Source organism: Cavia porcellus, unplaced genomic scaffold, assembly GCF_034190915.1.
Source record: "Cavia porcellus strain 051 isolate PalLab524CR breed Dunkin Hartley unplaced genomic scaffold, mCavPor4.1 scaffold_2, whole genome shotgun sequence".
Taxonomy (NCBI): Eukaryota; Metazoa; Chordata; class Mammalia; order Rodentia; family Caviidae; genus Cavia; species Cavia porcellus.
Window position 1 is genome coordinate 117,549,364 of NW_026947485.1, and position 19,295 is coordinate 117,568,658.

General features: G+C 55.9%; 1 protein-coding gene and 1 long non-coding RNA gene across 3 annotated transcripts; one reads left to right on the forward strand and one right to left on the reverse strand.

Annotated features, from left to right (window-relative positions):
- Window positions 1–155: 155 nt before the first annotated feature.
- Window positions 156–5,569, forward strand: Znf692 (zinc finger protein 692). Its single transcript, XM_003479491.5, has 11 exons — window positions 156–653; window positions 784–815; window positions 1,092–1,313; window positions 1,829–1,877; window positions 1,966–2,076; window positions 2,313–2,504; window positions 2,607–2,684; window positions 2,776–2,854; window positions 3,220–3,334; window positions 4,901–5,000; window positions 5,103–5,569. The coding sequence occupies exons 1-11, from the start codon at window positions 475–477 to the stop codon at window positions 5,392–5,394; spliced, it is 1,449 nt and encodes a 482-aa protein (XP_003479539.1). The 5' UTR covers window positions 156–474; the 3' UTR covers window positions 5,395–5,569.
- Window positions 5,570–8,674: 3,105 nt separating this feature from the next.
- LOC134475266 (uncharacterized) lies at window positions 8,675–19,246 on the reverse strand. 2 transcript variants are annotated; one of them, XR_010046375.1, is made up of 2 exons: window positions 18,928–19,246; window positions 8,675–13,251 (listed from the first exon to the last, which is right to left on the reverse strand). It is a non-coding gene; the product is annotated as an uncharacterized LOC134475266 (long non-coding RNA). The 2 variants fall into 2 exon arrangements; XR_010046376.1 differs by having other exon boundaries at window positions 18,923–19,246.
- Between the last annotated feature and the right edge of the window lie 49 nt (window positions 19,247–19,295).

Consider the following 19,295-nt stretch of genomic DNA (forward strand, 5'->3'; position numbering starts at 1 on the left):
CGCGACCTCACTCCCTTCCGCCCGGCAGACCCCGCGCGGGCACAGTGCGCATGCGCGCGCCGTCGCCCCGCCCCTACCCTACACGGTCCAGCCCCTAGCCCCGCCCGAGCGGAGGGGCACGGTTTCCCCTTAAAACAGCAACGGCGGCGGGCGCACGAGGTGGGCCCCGGCCCCGCGCTGCTCTCCCGGCCCGCGCGCGAGGCGAGGCGCAGGGGAAATCCCGGCGCGCAGGCGGAGACTGGAGGCCCCGAGTTGCGAGCGCTCGTGCGGCATCCCGCGGAGCGGGGGGTGCTCCGTAGACCCCTCCGGCAAGAAAGGCGCTCCGCTGGCGCCGGGGTCCGGCCGCGCCTTCCGGCGGGCAGAGATCCGGGGCAGCCTTCGTGCCTAGACGCCGGGGTCGGCCTGCTGACCAGCTCAGCGCCCAGCCCGCTCCGCCCTGCTCTGTCCCGCTCCGCAGGCCCCACAGCAATCCGCATGGCCTCGGCCCCCGCTGAGGACGTGGCGCGCGGACGGCGGGAGCGGCGGAGGCGGCTGGACGCGCGGCGCAGCAAGTGTCGCATCCGCCTGGGCGGCCGCATGGAACGCTGGTGCCGCCTCAAGGAGCGCCTGGGCTTCGCGCTGCATTCGCAGCTCGCCAAGTTCCTGCTGGACCGGTCGGAAGGGCGCAGGGAAGGGGCGGGGCTCAGAAGAAGGGAGGGGAGAGAGGCGACGCGGGGCGGGGCGGGACCGGGGCGTCCCGGGTTGGGCGACCTGGGGACCTCACCTGGCTTGTGTCCTCTGCAGGTACTTGTCCTCAGGCTGCACCTTCTGCGCAGGTCCGTGGTAGATGGGGCCGGGGTGGAGGGAGCAGAGGGTTGGAGTTGGGGTTAAAGTTGTACCTGAAAGACTCCCGGGAAGGGGAAGGGGCCGGGAAAGGGAAAGGGCTGGAGTTGAGGGTTCCAGGCAGCCTCAGGGACCTTGGAATGTGGGTGAAGAGTAAAAGGGCTGCTGCCCCGGTGTGAGGGCACCAAAGATTGGGGAGCGTGGCCGTCTCCTGGCCTGTGGGTGAGAGGAGGGGATCCCATCCCAGCTGACCGCTCCTCCCACCCCAGGCCCGGAGCCTCTGCTCCCCAAGAGTCTGCAGCATCTGGTGCTTCTGTGCCACGCACACAGCCGCGAATGTGGCCTGGCACCTGAGCTGCGGGGACCTGCAGACCGCGGGGAGCTGGTATGGGAGTGCTCGGCCGGCCACAGCTTCTCCTGGGAGCCCCCACTGTTTCCTGCGCCTGCGGGGGCGCCCAAGCAGGCCTGGAGGAGCGGACAGGAGCTTGCAGGTAGGAGCCATGGAGGATGGGGGAGCCTTCTAGAGAGGCTTCAGTGACTCAGAACCCGGTTTCTTCATGAGCCCCTTCTGCTAGCAGGAATATGTTTCAGATGTGAGAAGGAAGCCAGCCGACTGCAGTGGGGAGGGGGGAAGGGTTCAAGGCCAGGCTGGGAGACAGCAAGCCCTTGTCTCAAAGGAAAAGTGAATGCAAGAAGAAGGAATGAGATGCACTGTATGCTTCATTCATGGAAATGGGGAGTTAAGATAAAAGAGTGGGTATTGGTAGACTCTCATGAGATCTCTGTGGAAGGACACTTGGGGAACCAAGGTGTCAGTGGGAGGGCTTCGAGATCCGAGGCAGAGCTGGACCAAGCCATTTTAGCGTGCTGCTGGCACTGTCACCGCTGGAGCCCTGTCCCAGCATTTCCCACTGTGGCAGCCTTGCCCTGTTTCCCCTTCCACCGCACAGGTCTCCCTGTTCTTGTCTTCTGAGCCCCATTTCTTCTGACCCCACTGTCCCCACAGGTCTGGAACCTAAGCGCCATGGGGCCACTGCAGAAGCCCAGCTGCTGGGGTGAGGCTGGGAGGCCGGAGGGCCAGGCCAGCCCTGCAGAGATCATGGGGCAGGGCAGGACCTCAGGCTGCCTCACTTGGGCCTGCAGGGAGGTGGGACCCCCACCGGAGATCTTGCCACCCCCAAGAGAGGAAGAGGATGAGAACGAAGAGCTGCTGAGTGATGCCAGCCCATGGAGCTACAGCTCATCCCCAGATGAGTAAGTCGGGGCTGGGGCACACGCAGAGCCAGGGGGTTCCAGATGTGCAGACCTGAGTGGGGCAGGCTGAGGTGTGGAGGGAGAGGATGCTGGAAGCAGTGTGAGGGGGAAGCCCGGCTGTAGGTGGAGATGTTCCAACTCAGGGGTGCTTGTGATTTAGGGCCTAGGATTGGGCCCAGGGCCAACTGGGAACCTGGAGAGATAATACCCCCTCTTCTTGGTTCTCCTTTTAACAGCGAGTCAGATGTGCCCAGGCCACCCACGACCCCTGCCACCTGCATGCCTGAGGAGGGGGAGACACAGACAGTCCCCACTTCTCCTGAGCCATCCCAGCCAGGTTCCCCACTGCACCCTGGGGCACCTCCAACCTCAGAAGCTGAGGTCCAGCTGGAGCTCAAGGAGACTCCACAGGCCGAGCCTCACGCCAGGTATGGGGCAGACTTGAAGGTAGAGGATGGGATCCTGGCTCTGGTCCTCCCTCCAGGCCCTGGCCTTCCCTCCAGACCCTCTGCCCCTCTCTGCCCCCACAGCCCCAGGAGTCAGCCCCTGCCCCCTTTGACACTGGCCCAGGATGAGGACACCGCACAGATTGGACCCAAGAGAATCCGGTAGGGTTTGGGGTTGGGGCCCGGAGGGCCCAGGATGGGGTAGTGTGCAGAGCTATTGGCAGGAGCCTGCTGGACCCCTCTTCCTATCCAGGAAAGCTGCAAAGAAGGAGCTGATGCCCTGTGACTTCCCTGGCTGCGGCAGGATCTTTTCCAATCGGCAGTATCTAAATGTGAGGGGCAGCTCGGGCATGGGGGGGGCTGCTGCCATGGGGAGAAAGCTGAAAGGATGAGGGACTGTGGGTCAGGGTGTTGCTCGGTGCTTAGCACCCGGCTGGCCCAGTTTGACTCCCAGCACAGTGCCCCACAGCTGGGTGAGCCACAGTGCCATGCTGGGCGGCTTGTCATACGGGGGACATTCCTGGGAGGGTGCAGTGAGGAAGGGGCATCAGTAGAGCTCAGCTGCCAGGGTGGGCTGGGTGTGATGCCAGTGCAGCATGGTAAGGACTGGGCAGGGCATCCTCAGCTGTGACAGGGCAGGCTGCCAAGGGGCAGGGAGTGGAGGGGTGGCAGAGACAGCCCTTGTCCTCCTCTGAAGCACCACAGGAAGTACCAGCACATCCACCAGAAGTCCTTCTGCTGCCCAGAGCCAGCCTGTGGGAAGTCCTTCAACTTCAAGAAGCATCTGAAGGAGCATGTGAAGCTGCATAGCGGTGAGCGGCCCTGTGTGACACCGCCTCCTGGGACCAGAGGAGGCTAGGGGAGGAGAAAGCAGGGCAGGTTGAGCAGACTCAGGGGGTCAGGGGGAGTACTGCTTCCACCCCAGATGCCAGGAGTTCTAGGCCGGGTCAGCTACTGCGGGATCTCGGCTGTGGAGAATTAGGGTCCTGCTGAGCAGCGACAAGACTGTGCCTGTGTACACACTGGGTGGCTGGGCTGTGGCCTGGAGGCTGAGGCAGGCTGGCACAGAGGGACGGATTGACTTGCGGCAGGACCTGTGGGCTGGGCAGAAGGTGACATCTTCCCAAGGACAAGGGACAGCCAGGCCCTGGGCTGTGGGAAGCCTGGGTGTCCCGAGAGATGTGGATCTGTAGTTCTGGGGAGATGCTGGGCAGAAATATCACTGTGTCCTGAGCACGCAGGTGGAGAAGAGGTCTGAGGAGCCCAGATGCTGCCTCCAAGGGCAGCCAGCAGTGCAGGGAGGAGGCCAAGATGGGACAGGAAGCGCCACAGGGTGGGGAGCATGGAGAATCTGGCAGACAGAGCAGCAGGGATCACAGGAGGCTGCTGACCGGGGCAGCTGACCGGAGAGGAGTGGAGACCGTGGGAGTGGGATCCTCAGCGGGATCACCGTGGACTGCAGTGGGGAAGGGATGGGTGGGAACAGAGGCCAAGCAGCTGTGGAAAGGAGATCCCTACTGGTGCCAAGGTGGCACCTGGTGAGAGGCTGAGTTCCGGCTGTGGTTCAGTGGCTGTGGATGTGTAAGGTGGGTGCCAGGGCAGGCTGGTCAGCAGGCATTACTCCTGGTATCCTCTGTGGAGACTAAAACGGGTGACACTGGGGACCAGTGCAGAGGGCCCATGGTGTGACTCATGTTCTGATCTGGACAATGGGGTGAGCTGGCAGGAGACATGGGCGTCCAGGGAGCCTGGTGAGAACAGCACTGTGCAGTACCCACATGCAGGCCGACATGGGCACAGCTGTGGAGGGGCAAGCTGTAAGGATGATCATGGGGACCGAGCTGGGGCAGGGGGCCTGCAAAGGAAGTGGTGCTGCCGCGGCTTGGAGCTGCAGGTTAGTGACCACAGCAGGTCGGTCGAGACCACCCCACCGCAGGAGTAGGATGCGGGGAGATGTGACTTTCGGGGCTGCATGGTCCTTGGGTACCCCTAGGGAGCACGCTGGGGCTCAGTGGGGCAAGGGAGAAGAGCACACAGCTGTCCATGGAGCTGCCAAAGGGGTGGGGCACTGAAGTGGGCGGTCCTAGGGGGGACAGGCCCAGGGATAGCAGGAAGACCCCGAGGGCTGCGCAGGCCAGGTGGATGGGGTGGTGACTCCAGGGACCAGGAGGCACCCCTGGACCTTGGTCTCCAATCCCTCACTGCATCCTGTGCTCCTGCCTGGTCCGGTACAGGGAGGAACACAGGTCAGAGGCAGGGCAAAGTCTCAGCCCGAGGGGGGTGGGGTGGGGTTGGGGGCACAGGCCTCACCAGGCCCTGGTTGGATGGCGCAGCAGAGCCGCCCTAAGCCTGGCACGGAGCGTCCCCTGTGCCCGCAGACACCAGGGACTACATCTGCGAGTTCTGCGCCCGCTCCTTCCGCACCAGCAGCAACCTGGTCATCCACAGACGCATCCACACCGGGGAGAAGCCTCTACAGTAAGTGCGGTGGGGTGGGAGGCACGCCGGCCAGGGAATGGGGGCCAGAGTGGAGGCACCATCTCTCAGCACGGCACCTCCTCCCGGCCGTCTGGTCCCCAGATGTGAGATTTGCGGGTTCACCTGCCGCCAGAAGGCCTCCCTGAACTGGCACCGGCGCAAGCACGTGGAGACCGCGGCAGCCCTGCGCTTCCCCTGCGAGTTCTGCGGCAAGCGTTTCGAGAAGCCGGACAGTGTGGCGGCTCACCGCAGCAAGAGCCACCCGGCCCTGCAAGAGCCGCTGGGCCCCACAGAGCCCTGTGCTGCCCTCTCTGCCTCAAAAGTCCTGGGGTCCCCAGAGGGGTCCGGGCCACCTCCTGCCCCGCAGGCTCCAGCCTCAGTCCCTCAGCAGTGAGTCCCAGCTTCAGTGGAGGACAAGGACCAGGGATGGGAGTAGAGGGCCTAGGGAAAGGCCACGCGCCCAGCCCCAGGAAGGCTGAGGGAGCACAGGGCAGGGCGAGACAGGCCCAGGAGGCACGGCTGGCTGCCTATCTGCAAAAGGGAAGAATAAACAGGATTTTACGAGTGTACGTGAGCCTCAGGCTTCCTGGACTCTGGAAGCTGACTGTTGGGATGTGCCAGTTGCACCAGGCTGCTGGCCTCTCCACGGGACTCTTGGGACCCTGTTTTCTTCCCTGTTTCCGCAATTCACAGCCTTTCCCTGGGTTGTGACCCCCACCCTCTGAGTGGTGCCAGGTTCCACTGCGGGGACACTGGTCAGGCCAGGGTAGGGTCCTTCTCATATTTGCTATTAGTGTTCAAAACCAGCTTGCAGGCTGGAGACACCGGCCTCCCTGAGCAGAAGTGGGGTCTGACATTCGAGGTGGTGTGGAATTGTGGGCATGCTGGTCCAGGGTCTCCCGAAGAGCAGTTCTTCATGTGGCAAAGGGGCTTGCAGCATCTGGACCCCACACAGAGCCCCTTCATGAACCAGCCCTAAGCAGAAAGTCCCCAGCTGCCTCCAGTGCCTCCCTCCAGGGAACCAGATGCCCTGGGCTGCCAGCTAGATTTGCAGACAGAGCCTGACTTGCAGACACGGGCTTGTCCTGGGCCCTGGGGCAGAGGGAGCAGGATTAATGAGTGGCACTGAGGCAGGGAGACCATGGGACTCTGAGGTGTGGCTGTGGCTGGTCTCATCATCACCCAGAGGCCAAGGAGAGGCCAGTGTCTGGGCTGAGGGAGGAGGCTGAACATGGAGACCAGTGAAGCCGGGACAACGTGGGGCCCAGGGACACCAGGGTGGCAGCAGCAGGCCAGGAATGGTGCCTTCCTATTTCTCTGCCTCCAAGCATCCCCACCCCAGTGCCCACATCAGAAAACCCTTTCCTAGAACCCCACCCCAGTGGACAGGGCCCAGCACAGCTGTGGGCCCACAAGTGCTGAGATGGGCCGCCCTGTATGGCCTAAGCTTGGAGGTGACATCCAGTTCTGCTCACAGGTGCAGGTCACCTGTGGGTGGCTTCCCAGCACAAGGGGCCCAGATGGGCCCTTCACCTTCTTCAGGCCTAGAAGAGGCAGGGAAAGTGGGGAGTCAGACACAGGCCTGTGTTTCCCTGGCTCCACATTTCTGGGGTCCACACCAAGGCCAGATCAGCTACCCAAGCACCCTGGTGGTGGCAGGGAATGGATCTGGAGCCCAGCGCCTTGGAGATATAGGAGCGTCCTGCCACTGCCTTCACTCAGGAGCCCACACCCTCCCTGATCCTGTCCCTGGGAGCCCCAGACCATGCATGGTATCCGTCAACCATAGGCATGGCAGGGGACAGGCCATACCAGTCCCAGAAAGACGGTAGTACGGGCAGAAGGGGAGCTCTCTCCAGGGTAGGCACAGGCACAGCACTGCTGAGCAGTGCCCACGGGTCCCCAGCTGGGATGTGGAGCACCCCCTTCCTGAGTCACCAGCTGGATCCCAATCAGGCTAGAAGGACCAGGAGCAACTAATAGGGTACACCAAGGGCCATCCATGAGAAACCCCACAAAGTGTGCTTTGGTTTCTACAGCATGTGGTGAAACACTCCACAACCAGCCCCAGCATCGGAAAGCAACTCGATCTAGGAAAAGAAGGTGAAGAAAGGCAGCAGCATCACCCACGCAGTGCTCGGCTCCTCTTTGGGAGAGGCTGGGACCTGAGGGGTGCCCTTCCTGGTTTTGGGGTGCCCAAGGCCTTTGCTTACTGCCCCCGCCCAAGCATCTACCCAGCACTTCATGGAGCAGGGCTGTACAGTGAGCACAGGGTGTCCCTCCTTCAGGGCAGGGCTGGCCCCATCACACAGACTAAGCCACCAGATAAGAGTGTAAGGGTGCCCCCCCTGGCTGCCCTCCAGGCCCTTGGTCCTGTCCTCTCCACTGTGACCCCGTGGCACCGGTCATGGGTGGTCACCGGTCACTCAGGAGATGGAAGTTCACCTGTGGCCAGGGAGGACTGCACGGCTCTCATGGACGAGTCCGCATCTTTTGGCTACAGACGGGGCCAAGTGAACAAAGCTGGGAAGGTGGCCATTGGGCAGCTCCCTCACCTGCAGCAAGGAAGCCCAGGGGTCTCAGGGTGAAGCAGGAGAGAAACTGAATCAGCTGAGCAGGGTGCTATGGGGAGGGAGTCTGGCAGAAGGTATTTTTAGGTGACATCTTCAAATGTAGAAACCCAGGGAGAACTGTATCAGGAGCTCCCTGTGTAATCCAGGCTGGCATTGAACTTGTGACCTCCCAAGTTCAGCCTCCTGAGTGCTGGGATCACAGGGCTGCACCGCCACACCTAGTTGCCCTTCTCTGGGGGTGGTTCTAGGATACCCTAACCCCAAGACATCTTACACAAAGGTAATTTGCTGGGAGGCTGGCCAGGACCCCACCTGCCTGTCCAAGGGGTACAGCAAAAAATGAAAAGGCAGAGACAATACTAGAAATGCACAAAGTAGGGGCCAGAGACACAGACCTGTGGGCTGGCCTACTTTTTATCCAGCATGTTCACACACTAGGGGGACAGAGTCAGGGCAGCAGTGATCGCTGTGGGTTAGTAAAGAGCAAAGCTTCCTACAATGATAAGGCAATGGCTAAAAAGCCCTTCCCTAAGCCAAACTCTGAACACTGCTGCTGCAGTTTCTAAAGATCCTTGTCCTCCTCACAAGATGTTACCTTGCCCGGCGAGGCCACGGTGATGGACCCAGAGACCTCAGAGGTGGCCAAGAGAAAGCGGGACTTTCCACATTCCAGACAGCCCACGAGCAAGGCAGTTTGTAATCTGTGGTCTGACAGTGATGTGTTTTGCTTTATTTTCGCTGTCTTTGCTGCTGCTGCTGATCACACCTGAGGTCTTACACTAACTAGGCAAGTATCCTATGACTCACATACATCCCCCTAGGCCCTTTCCTTTGGAGACAGAGTACCCCTAAACTGCCTGGGCTAGCCTCACCCTTGAGAGCATCCTCCACAGCTACCCTTTCCAGGAGTGTGAGTCCAGCTGGGCAATCCAGGTTGGCTCTGCCTCAAAACAAAATACTACAACTGTGACCCCAATCCATGGATTTGCTGGCAATGTATTTTTCTTGCTAAGTAGTAAACAACCAAATGTTAAACCCTTCAAGCAGAGGCTGCAACCTTCCCACAGACCTCAGAGGAAGCACCTTGGATCCCCAGGGAGCTTTTCACCGAGTCACATGGCTGCTGACTCCAGCTGCACATTAGTCCAAAGGGCTGTTTGTCCTGGGAACAGACTCCCTGGAGACCCAGCGGCTGACCCAGAATGACAAAGATGGTGAGGCTGGCGCCTGTTGTGACCCTGCCTCCCAGGTCTCAGGCAGTAAGGTACTGTGCAGCCCATGTTTCTGGAGCCCAGCGTCTCTCAGGTGCTCTACTCCATGCCCAGGAGAGGTGAGAAAGAAGCCAGCACATCAAAGGGCTGCCTCAGAGGTGCCCTTGCCTCCTGTGCCTGCTGGGGAGCAGGGTATGGGCCTTGTGCATGGGGCCAGAGCGGCCCCTGCAGGTCTCTCTCCTCCCACAGGGCTTCGTCTCTGTGTGTCAACCCAAAAGAAAAGATATTACTGTGTCCAAAAAATCCACTTCTAGACCATCTGGCATCACCTTCTTAGTACGGGTTTTGAAGTTGTAAGGCCACCAGTTTTCTTTCACTCCTGGGAAAGGAGTATATATGGGAGCCTTGGAAAGGGAAGAGGACGAGTCCATGTGAGTGGAGAGATGTCCCTGATGGACCGATCCAGCACCTTGAGTGGCTTTCAAGCCTTTGATACTCACACATGAGTGTACATGTAACTAATAAAAATGTGTGCCAAGAAATGCACTTTCATGGTAGATTCAAGATAAACTTCCGGATTTCGCAGATCACTTTATTATGGTGGTGTTTCTGAGACGTTGCAGGTATTTCACACCAGATCTAAGTGATCACAAAGGGGGAATCAGGAGGGTTACAACACATCAGGTTTCAGAACATTTATTGTCAGTCCACAGTGAGGGATTGTTCTGAGTTGTGTCCTTTGGTCTGAGCATGGTCTCCTCCCTGGGTACCTGCTCTCATGCCTGTTGGACCTCCTGAAGCTGAATACACATAACAGGCTGTGGCGTGGCCCAGGCATGGCTGAACTAAAAATGAGGAGACTGCTCAGGGGGCAAGATAGGCCACAGCTGAGGCCACCTGGAGACTTTCTCCTGGGCTAGTTCTCCTTAATTAGCATCATCTGTTGCTTGGAGAGGTTCTTGAACCCCTCCCAAGGCCCTGCTCAGGTTTCCTGTGTTTTCCACTCTAACCCCTTCCTTGTTTGAATACTAAATAAATAGGGGCTTCCCAGAGACATTGCCTCTGCCACCAGAGTTAAGAACTCTGCAGAGGGTTTTGGTCCTCCTGGAGCACTAAAGATCATGCTGCTTGTCTCATCCATTTGGGCCTTCGCCATGCACTCATTTGGGAGATTGGGGATCTAGGCACAGACCCCAGTACACTTCTTGGGTGGGAGGAAAGGCCCAGGGATGTCAGGATTCACAGGAAGTGGGCATTTCTGTTTTGAAGCCAGGGAGCAAAGTTGAGGGATCCTGCAGAGCTGGACTGGCTGGCACAGTCACAAAGAAAAATGACTTTCTGTGAGAAGATAATAATACGCAATAGTTCACCAATCATGCTTGACACTGACTAGGGCTGAAATGGTAATTTTAAAAAATATATTGTGTTAATAAAGTGTATTATTAAATTTTTACCTATTTTTAAAGAAATTTAAGGTTGCAGATGGGCTTGCATTTTGTTTCTATTGGACAGTCTGTTTCACTGACCTTTGCAGATCTTGGGGCAACTTACATAGAACTTACAGCTTCCAGTCCAAGGAAGGCTTTGGTTAGAAAAAGGTGGCTGAACTTGGGGGACCTCAGAGCCTCCTTGATGGGGTGCGGGAACTCCCCTCCTCTGTTTTCCTCTCTCTTCTCCCAAGGCTGCAGCCCTGACCACCTCCTTCAGAGGACCCACCCACTTCTCTGGGAAGAGGGCATCTGCAGTGCCACCTAGATATCTGCTGGACACTCAGCATGGTGACCCATGGCACACTCGCCCCACCCACCACTGCGCAAGGGAGGCTGGCACAGCTGGCGCACATATCCACACAACGACACGTGTCCCTTTCATCCTCCCAGCAGTGCTCTGCCTTGGTGCCAGTCAATAGCAAACCCGAGGTCCTCCACAGATCGGTCTAGAGTCGGGCTGGGAACAAGAAGGGGGCCAGAAGACAGGTGGCCAGTCTCTCAAGTTCCCCAGGACCTCAACCCTGAGCCAGGAGGTGGAACTGTCCCCAAAAGAGGGGCTAGGAGCTGGGTATGGAGATAGGGGAACTCAGCTGCTTCCGGCAAAGGGGTTGTCCTCCTGGGGTCTCCCTGCACCCCTGCTTGTCTCTGGGAAGCTGAGATGTTGCTGTCTCCACAATTCCGTGACATCCCTAGGCTGCCGCAAGCCGGATAAGCATTGCACCCCTGGCCTGGATGGTGTGTGACGTGGAGACGTTCACTCTGCTGTACTTCCCCTCGTGCAGTATTTCCATGGGGAAACCCACCCCCTTCCTTCAAACCGCTTCAGATAATCGGAAGAGCAACCCCTGCCACCTGTGCCTCCTCCCACCCCTCACTCAGCATTATTCCGAATTAATTAATCAGGGAAAATCAGAAGAAACAGTAGTTCCAGTGCATTCTGGAAAGACCGAGGCCCTGTTCTAGTAGGTGAGGAAGGGAATGGAATTCAGAGCAACAGGATAAGGAGCTGGGTCTGGCACTGCAGTGGCATTTCCCTGGGCTCCGGAGCCAGTCTGACCTGTTCCGGGAGCCGCTGGGAATCCCCCTCAGCCTGAGAAGCAGACAAACACTCTGGGAAATTTGGGTTTCGCAGTTTTTGTCATGAAATGTGTGAAGTCTGGAGAAGGCTAAGTAGAAGAGGCAGAACACACACATACTAAGTTCCTGCTCCGCACCAGCGACCCAGGGGGAAGTGAAGCCGGCGTGTCCCAGAGGACGGACAAAAGAGACGGGCCGACCTGCTGCGCCCTGCCAGGGCTTCCGCCGAGCAGCTGGGTATTAAAACCTCCGCCAGCTTGTGCCACACGTGAGGAGATAAATGACCCTGACACCCGAAGCCAGCATCCTGCCTGTCTGTCCCTACCGGAGCGTCACCGAGCAGCGCGCGCTGACCTCCGCGCGCGGAGGGAAACCAGAGCACCCCTGCAGCCCGAGGGCGCCTCTTCTCCAGGAAGCCCCTTCACGCATGCAGCGCAGCATTGGCTGCGGAGCCCGCATGGCAGAGCCGGGACTTCAGCGGGAATAGATGGAGACACGCCGAGCAGGGTTTCCCTGAGGTCCACCAGCCAGCACCAGGAGCGCCCTCCCGGAGACCCCGTCCCCGGGGGCACGCGCAGCGGGCGGAGGCTGCGTCCGTCCGGGTCCCTGCAATCCGGCGCCATCTGGTATGGGCCCTGCCAGCTCCAGCCAATCGCTCGCGCCGTCGAGCCTACGTCACCGGTTGCCGGGTGGCTCTCCCGACGCGGCGAGCAAACCCTGACTCTCGGCCGCTCTCTGTCGCCGCCGCCTTACCCTGCCGCCCTCCGCGCCCTCTCCAGCCTCTGGCGGGCTTTGCAAGCATTGAGGACATCCTTGGGGACCTGCTGCGCAGATGTCCAGGCGTGGCGGGAAGAAGGAGGGGTCGCCTAGGCGCGCCACGCTCTCCTGTGCACGCTTAACCGAGCGCGAGCTCGTGCTGCTCCGGGTTGGGGACGTCGGAAACCCAGCTCAGGCGGGATATGTGCAGGGTGCACCGCGACTGCCTCAGAGCACAGCTGTCCGCAGGCCAGGGGCCAGCGAGGGCAGTTCTTTCCCGGCCAAGACCCGTGTGTGGGAGGAGCCACTGAGGGTGGAAGTGAAGTGCGGGAGCAGAAATCAAAGAAGCTTCAGGCTGAATGAAGAAGCCCTCAGATGTAGCCAAGGATTACAAAGAAAACAATTTATATGGGACACGCATCTTATAGGCTTGTTTTGCAGGAGTCACCAAAGAATCAAATACAAAAAAAGGGCAGGAGATCTATCCTATCCACACATTTAAGACCCAAAGAACTCAGCTGAGGCCTGGATCCCAAGGCAAAGTCCCGCATGAGTCCAGCTGGAGGCCTTAGAGCACACAATGTCTCATGCAAGTCTGTTTCACAGATCTGCACTGGGAAGGCCCATATGTCAGCGGTGGAAGCTAGAAAGTCTGTTACAGCGGGGTGAAGGATCTGCGCCAGCAGGCTGAGGGATCTGCACTGAAACCAGGAAGTGACGCTCAGAATAAGGATCAGGGCTTCCCGGAAAAGTACCGCAGCCATCCTCAGTGACAAGGTCTTGAGCTCCTTTGATGATGTGAACAGCCGAGTCCACACCAGGAAAGAAGCTCCACAGCTACTCCTGGAGAACCCACAGCAACAGGAGACTCAACACCTCTTTTTCCTCTCCAGTTCCTTCTTAGGTTGGCAGTGATCCTGAGGTGGGCCCTCTGCACCCAGCACCATGCTGACTCAGCTCAGTTGGTTACAAGCTGAACACAGGGTGTTAATCCAATCCAACACATCCTCCTTCCCGTGAATTTCAGTTTGGTGCTGGGAGTTGAACCCAGGTCCTAGTACATGCTGGACACAGGCCCTGCCACCAGGCCTCTTCCTCCTCGAGCTTGCACGAGCTTTCAGTGGGCCACCGAGTCTGCACCTGGCTGGGGAAGGGAATGCAGAGGAGAATGAGGTACTACGAGCCCCTCAGGACCTTACAGCATGTGGAGAATCTGTCTGTACCCAAGAGGTGTCCCTCCAAGGACACAGACCATAGAGGAAGTGCCCCTAGGGGGTGGATGAGAAGGGTAGCAGTGAACCCTAGAGCACCTGTTTCCAAAAGAAGAGGGCTGCAGAAAGGACAGCAGAGCAGTGGTTCTCCTATGTGTGTGTGTGTGGGGGGGGGGAATTCAGACGAGCATCAGCTTGGACCCCAAGTGAGGAAGGAGTGGGCAGTTCCCAGTGCACCAGGCTGTGGGGGCTCCAGCACCGGTTTAACAAGAGATTTAGCACTTGAAGGCTGAGGTGGAAGGATCCCAAGTTTGAGCTCAGTATGAGCAATTTAGGAAGATCCTGTCTTAGAATTGAAACTTAGAAAGTTGTTCTAAAAAGATTTGGAGATGTAGCTCAGTGAGAAGGCCTGGGGCCCATCTCCAAGAGACAGAGGGGAGAGTGGGTGGAAAGGGAGTTATCTATTGGAGCTGGGTGCAGTGACACCCATAATCCCAGCACTGTGGGCATCGGAGGCAAGAGGTTTGAAAGTTTAAACCCGGGACAGGACAATTTAGTGGCATAGCAAGGTCCTGTCTCAAAACACAAAATACAATTTAAAAAAAGGACTGAAGCCATAGTTCAGTGTGAAGGCCCAGAATTAGTTCCCTGGACACCCCCACCCCCACCCCATGGGGCCATTTAAAATTTAAGTGGATAGTTTTTAAATGACTGTAAAGCCTAGACTGCTGGCACACAATTGTGATCCCAGCACTGGAGGACTGAGGCTAGTCTTGGATACATAGGGAACTCAAGGCCAGCCTGAAAGGCTTAGATCCTGGCTCAGCAAGGGAAATAATCTTGACCACTTCTTTAGGAGGCTTCCTTGAGGCCCTGTGACTTTTGTCTGTAAGGCCCTGGGTTATCTGGGTTCAGACTACACCTGCCACTTAACCACACCAAGAGCAGTTGCCAGCAGAGTGACCCTGGGCAAGTTATTTAATCTCCTTGTCTCTGAATTTCCTTAACTGTAAGATGGGCTTATGGCTTGCTTCAATCCTGTTGTGAGAAGCTGATGAACAGTTGAAACAAAACAATTCAGAAATTCGCCTCATCCCTGACTTGCTACTTCAGCCAGCGGGGCCGAATTGGGCACCAGCAGTACAGAGGTGAAGAGGGATCTCCTGGACACGGAATGGAAAACAGTAAAGATGCCACAAATTGGAGGTTCTGTGGGGTGAATGTGGATTACAGAACCAATCACCAAGAGGGTAAATGTGGAAAGAGCAAGGTGGTGGGGAAGAGGATGAAATACAGACCTAGTGATCGAGAGAAAATCTGGGGCAAAACAGCTACTCGCCTCGCGAACTGGGTGGGGAATTGGAGGAGACAGCCCTAGGGAGGAAGAGTCCTAGGGAATGGGGTCACACTCTTGAGCGGGGCAAGAGTACTGAGGGAGGCAGCATGAACTGGGCAGAGGCTGATTCCCAGACACTGTGGCGGCTGTGGTGGCTCCTGTAATCCCAGCAGGAGGATCCACATGAGTTCAAGGCCAGCCTGAGCTACACAGGGAGACCCTGTCTCAAACAAAAAGTATTGAAAGTATTGGTGTGCTTTGCATATGACTTCAGTAAAGATCTTTTCCTGAAACCCTGCATGCATTTACTGCTCAAATGCATCTATCATGAGCTATGAGGATAATGCATTTCCAGGTTGTTTCTAAGTAGACTAGAAATCAGTTTATAAGTGAGTGCCAAGGACTATGCTACACAGGAGCTAGGACAATGCCTTTTTCTCACCATCACCTGAATTCTTGCACAGAAGGGACTTTTCAGTAAAGACAAACTATACTAAATGAGAGAATGAACCCACTGGCTAGAGACAGGCACAGAAGGAAAAGGAAAAGAAAGGACCAAGTCAAAGTCCAGTGTCCAGTGTTACAGCCTGGCTGTATTTTTTTTAAAAAAAATTTTTTTTATTGATACCGGGGATCAAACTCACCACCACACACTTGTAAGGCAGGCGCTTATGCCGCTGAGCTAAATCCCCAATCCATCCTGGCTATATTAAAGACACTGAGGAACACTGGATGTCAGACATGTTGAGTTTTTTGCTTGCTACCAGTCACTTGAGCTCCCTAAGTCCAAGCATGAATTCTAAGGAACAATGGCGGTCAAGAGTAGGACATTTACTGGAGAAGAGGAATGGGGAAAAGCGATGGGGGGATGGGGAATGGAATAGCTCCGGAGACAGGAGTGTCCCAAATGGGTTGCCAAGGAGCCCAACTCTCAAAGGAAGCTTTATACAGCAAAACCATGAGGTGGATATCCCATGGGACAGAATCATGATCAACCGGTTAGGCTGTAACACCCATAGTATTGCTCCAGTGGTAACAAGGGTATGTGGATGATGCCACTCACACTGGTTGATAATCTGCAGGCTTAGTCTTGGTAGATGGGAGAAGATGGCTTGCCCCTAATGAGATACTGGGAAATCTCAAAAGGCTGATACCAAAGACCCCAAGCCTCCATCTACCCCTCAGGGAAGTCTGTGAAACTAGCCTTTGTGATTTCACCCTTCAGGCAGGCCTCCAGAGCCCACCCTGTCTGACTGCCCACTGTATTTCTACCTAACTTAGCTGCCTATGGTATTAGAAGGTTGTTCACCCTTGCACTCCTTATAGAGACGGCAGCAGAGGCCAGGGAAGAAGGCCTGTGGATGACACTCATGACAGGGATGTTGAAAGCCATTTATTTTTATCGAAGCTGTGGCCGTCCAGTACTTTACTGAGAGGAGCCAATGCAGTGAGGGAAGCTCGGAACTGTGCTACACAAATGGGAACCGCGGGCTTCATATGCTGTTTACATTGAAATTAAATAAAATGTTTCAGCTGTGCTGACTCCATTTCAAGAGCTCAAGGGCCACAGGTGGCTCCAAGAACCACATGGCACAGTGCAAACGCACAGCACTTCCTTCCTTGCAGAGGTCTGCTGGACAGCGACACCCTAGAAAAACCTTCCGATCCATCTCATCTGCAGTGGCTTCAAGAAACCAAACAGGATTAAAACTGTGTGTTGCTGGGGCTGAGACTTAGCTCAGCAGCATAAGCCCCTGCTTTGCAAGTGCATGGTCGTGAGTTTGATCCCTGGTACTGATAAAAAAAAAATGTTGTACCCTCCGGCTGCTTCCTACCTGAAACGTCACCCAGACCCAGAAGAGAAACCTCTGGGGAATCACAATGTACATGTGAGATCTGGCTTGTCTCAGTGGGTGAGAGGTAACTTCAAGGGCTGCTGAGCCTTGGGATGTGATAGGGGAGTCAGGGCTTACCTGCACACGCAGGCTCGCACGAAAGCAACAAAGACCCCGTGACAAGGAGAAAGTGCTGGTGATCACCACGGACTGAACACACAGAAAAAGAGGGTGCTGGTGGGAGAACAAGGGTGATGGGTACTGAACAGGTAAGTAGGATAATTCACACTAAGGAAGACAGAAGATGGGGAAATGGGGTCATTACAGCAAAATTCAAGTTTTTAAAAACTGAAATGACTGGTAGCAAACAAACTACATTCATGCTTGCTGTGATTTTCATAGCTTCTCAGTGTGGCAGAAGATGAAGGCATTTTTATCCTGCAGCACTGTTCACTGAGGCACCATTGCTCAGGGTCCTGCTGACCCACTGGGATGACAAGTCACTTTCGGAACTTTTTTTTCACTTTTGGAATTTTAAAACTAAAACTTCCCCAAGCTGAGTATGGTGTGATTCGCAAGTATAATCCCAGCACTCAAGAGGCTAGGGCAGGATTTTGGGTTTGAGGGCAGCCTGGATGATACAAGAAAACCTTGTCTCAAAAACTGGGAGTGGTGGTCCATGCTTCTAACTCTACAGCACATAGGAGGCTGAGACAGGAGAATTGCTGAGTTTGATGTCTGTCTGGACTCTATGGTATAGAGTTCAAGACCAGTCTTAACTACACAGTGAGACTGTCTCAAAAATAAAAACAAACAACAACAAAATCCCCAAAACTAAAAACTTCCAACTTTATAGGAAAATTTCTCTTAAATTGCCTTATAAAAAGGAATGTATTTGGCTTCCTACAATGCCAAAGCTGAGGATTGAACTCAAGGCTGTAAGTGTGTGGGGCAAGTGCCTCATCGCTGTGCTGCACTGCAGTTTATATTATTATCTGTAATGTGATCATGAGATTGGAGGGTGGGAGGGAACCAACAACTACAGAACTCCTGGTAAAACATGCCTTCACCAAAACCTCTGCAGGGCAAGACAAAACTCTAGCACAGCTTTTGGCCACAAGAGTCAGGTTCCTAGGACGACCCCAGTCCTTTCTCCCCCACTGAAATGCCTCCTGCCTAAGCTCTGATGCTGCCAGAATTTACTATTTTCTCCTAGCCAAAACCTGGTCACAGAAGAACTCACTGTTCTGACAGATTTCTGGCCTCCCTTCCTTACAGCATTTACTAGAGAACCAACACTTCCAAACCCTTCATTTCAGGTGTGTAGTTAGAGCTAAGGGCTGTGCTTTTCAAGGACCCCAGAGCCACCCCTTTGAAGTGCGATCATTGGGACCAGAGCTACCCCTTTGAAATGCGATCATTGGGACCAGAGCTACCCCTTTGAAATGCGATCATCGGAAAGGCAGAGCCTCTGACTTCCAGGCTCAGTGAGAGGTTACAAAGATTCACAGTTTCAACTCTCATTAGGCTTCTGGATCTTCTCCCAAACCCATTTATGCCCTTCTTTGGAAAATGCAGTCTCTGAACAGTCTAGTTTGGAAAGGCCTGCCCCTCCTTCGCCCAGGACGTGTGGCCAGGCTCCTTGCCCTCCATCTCAAGCACGTCTTCAGCTGCTGTCCTTCGGGGCTGATGCAGCCTGCTGTTCGCTCTTGGTCATACATTCCCACGGTTCCACCTAGTAACTAGAGTTGAGTCTTTTCTCCACAGCAGGACGCCTCTGAATTTGTCCTGATACCTATCTGTATGGTCCGAAATAAAACTTCCTTTTTTTCCTTTTGGGGTATTGAGGATTGCATGAGACTTCATACCGAGCTACACTCCAAGCTCTTTTTCATTTTTCGACAGGGCTTCCCTAAGTGGGTAAGATACCCAAAGCTGGGCCGAACTTGTGATTTTCCTGCCTCAGCATCCCTGAAGTGTTGGAATTACAAGAGTTGTACCACCACGCTAGGCTCTTCTCTATTGTTTTGTACGAAGTACTGTTGAACACTTTTCTTTTGCTGGACATAAGCCTAACACGGGTAACGACCAGCGGCCACAGCTGGCCTGGTCACACCCACACGATAAACTCTCACCTCCCTTTTCATTTCCCCTAAAATTCCTAAATAGAATCGCTCTGTGCAGGAAACTATAGCAGTTACCGAGCAAATCCGTTTTCACCTCTGAAGGAAAGAGGGTGACTGCGGCTCCTGTCCGGGATGCCCGCACGGAGCCCGGGAGGGAGCGGGTCTGCAGCCCTTCCTTCCCGAGACGCCCCGGCTCTGTATCGCCACACCTCGGAGATCGCTGCCTGGGGCACGGGGCGGCGACGGGAAGCCCAGCGGATTCACCCACGAGAGCCGGTTAGGGGACGCCGTTAAGGGTCTAGCTGACCTCACCAGAGTGAGAAAAACGACTTCGGGGAGACACTTAATGTGGTGGTCACAGGTCACAGCGATGCATCCTCAGACGAGCGATCCCGCCGCCTCGGGCGGAAGTTTGTCAACTCACTTCCGGCGTGGCTCCGCCCTTCTAGGTTGAAGCCGGAAGTGACTTCTCAAGGCCAGAGGCCAGTCCAAGATGGCAGCACTCACTGTAAGGCTATTATCTAACTTCCGTTGTATTTCTAGCCCTCATCTAATTATAGGATTTCTCGGTCTCCATCGCCCGTGCTCGTTGTCCTCAGAAACACACGACTTTTTATTTTATGGAGCCTTATTGGAGGATAGGCTGGAAGAAACGTCAGAAGAGGCTGAACTTTAGGGGA

What these genes read in the sequence shown, in the direction of transcription:
- Znf692 (XM_003479491.5), top strand. Translation starts at nt 475, where the DNA reads ATGGCCTCGGCCCCCGCTGAGGACGTGGCGCGCGGACGGCGGGAGCGG. An exon ending in ATTGGACCCAAGAGAATCCG is followed by an intron (nt 2,685 to 2,775) that starts GTAGGGTTTGGG and finishes CTTCCTATCCAG; the next exon opens with GAAAGCTGCAAAGAAGGAGC. An exon ending in ACCGGGGAGAAGCCTCTACA is followed by an intron (nt 5,001 to 5,102) that starts GTAAGTGCGGTG and finishes TCTGGTCCCCAG; the next exon opens with ATGTGAGATTTGCGGGTTCA.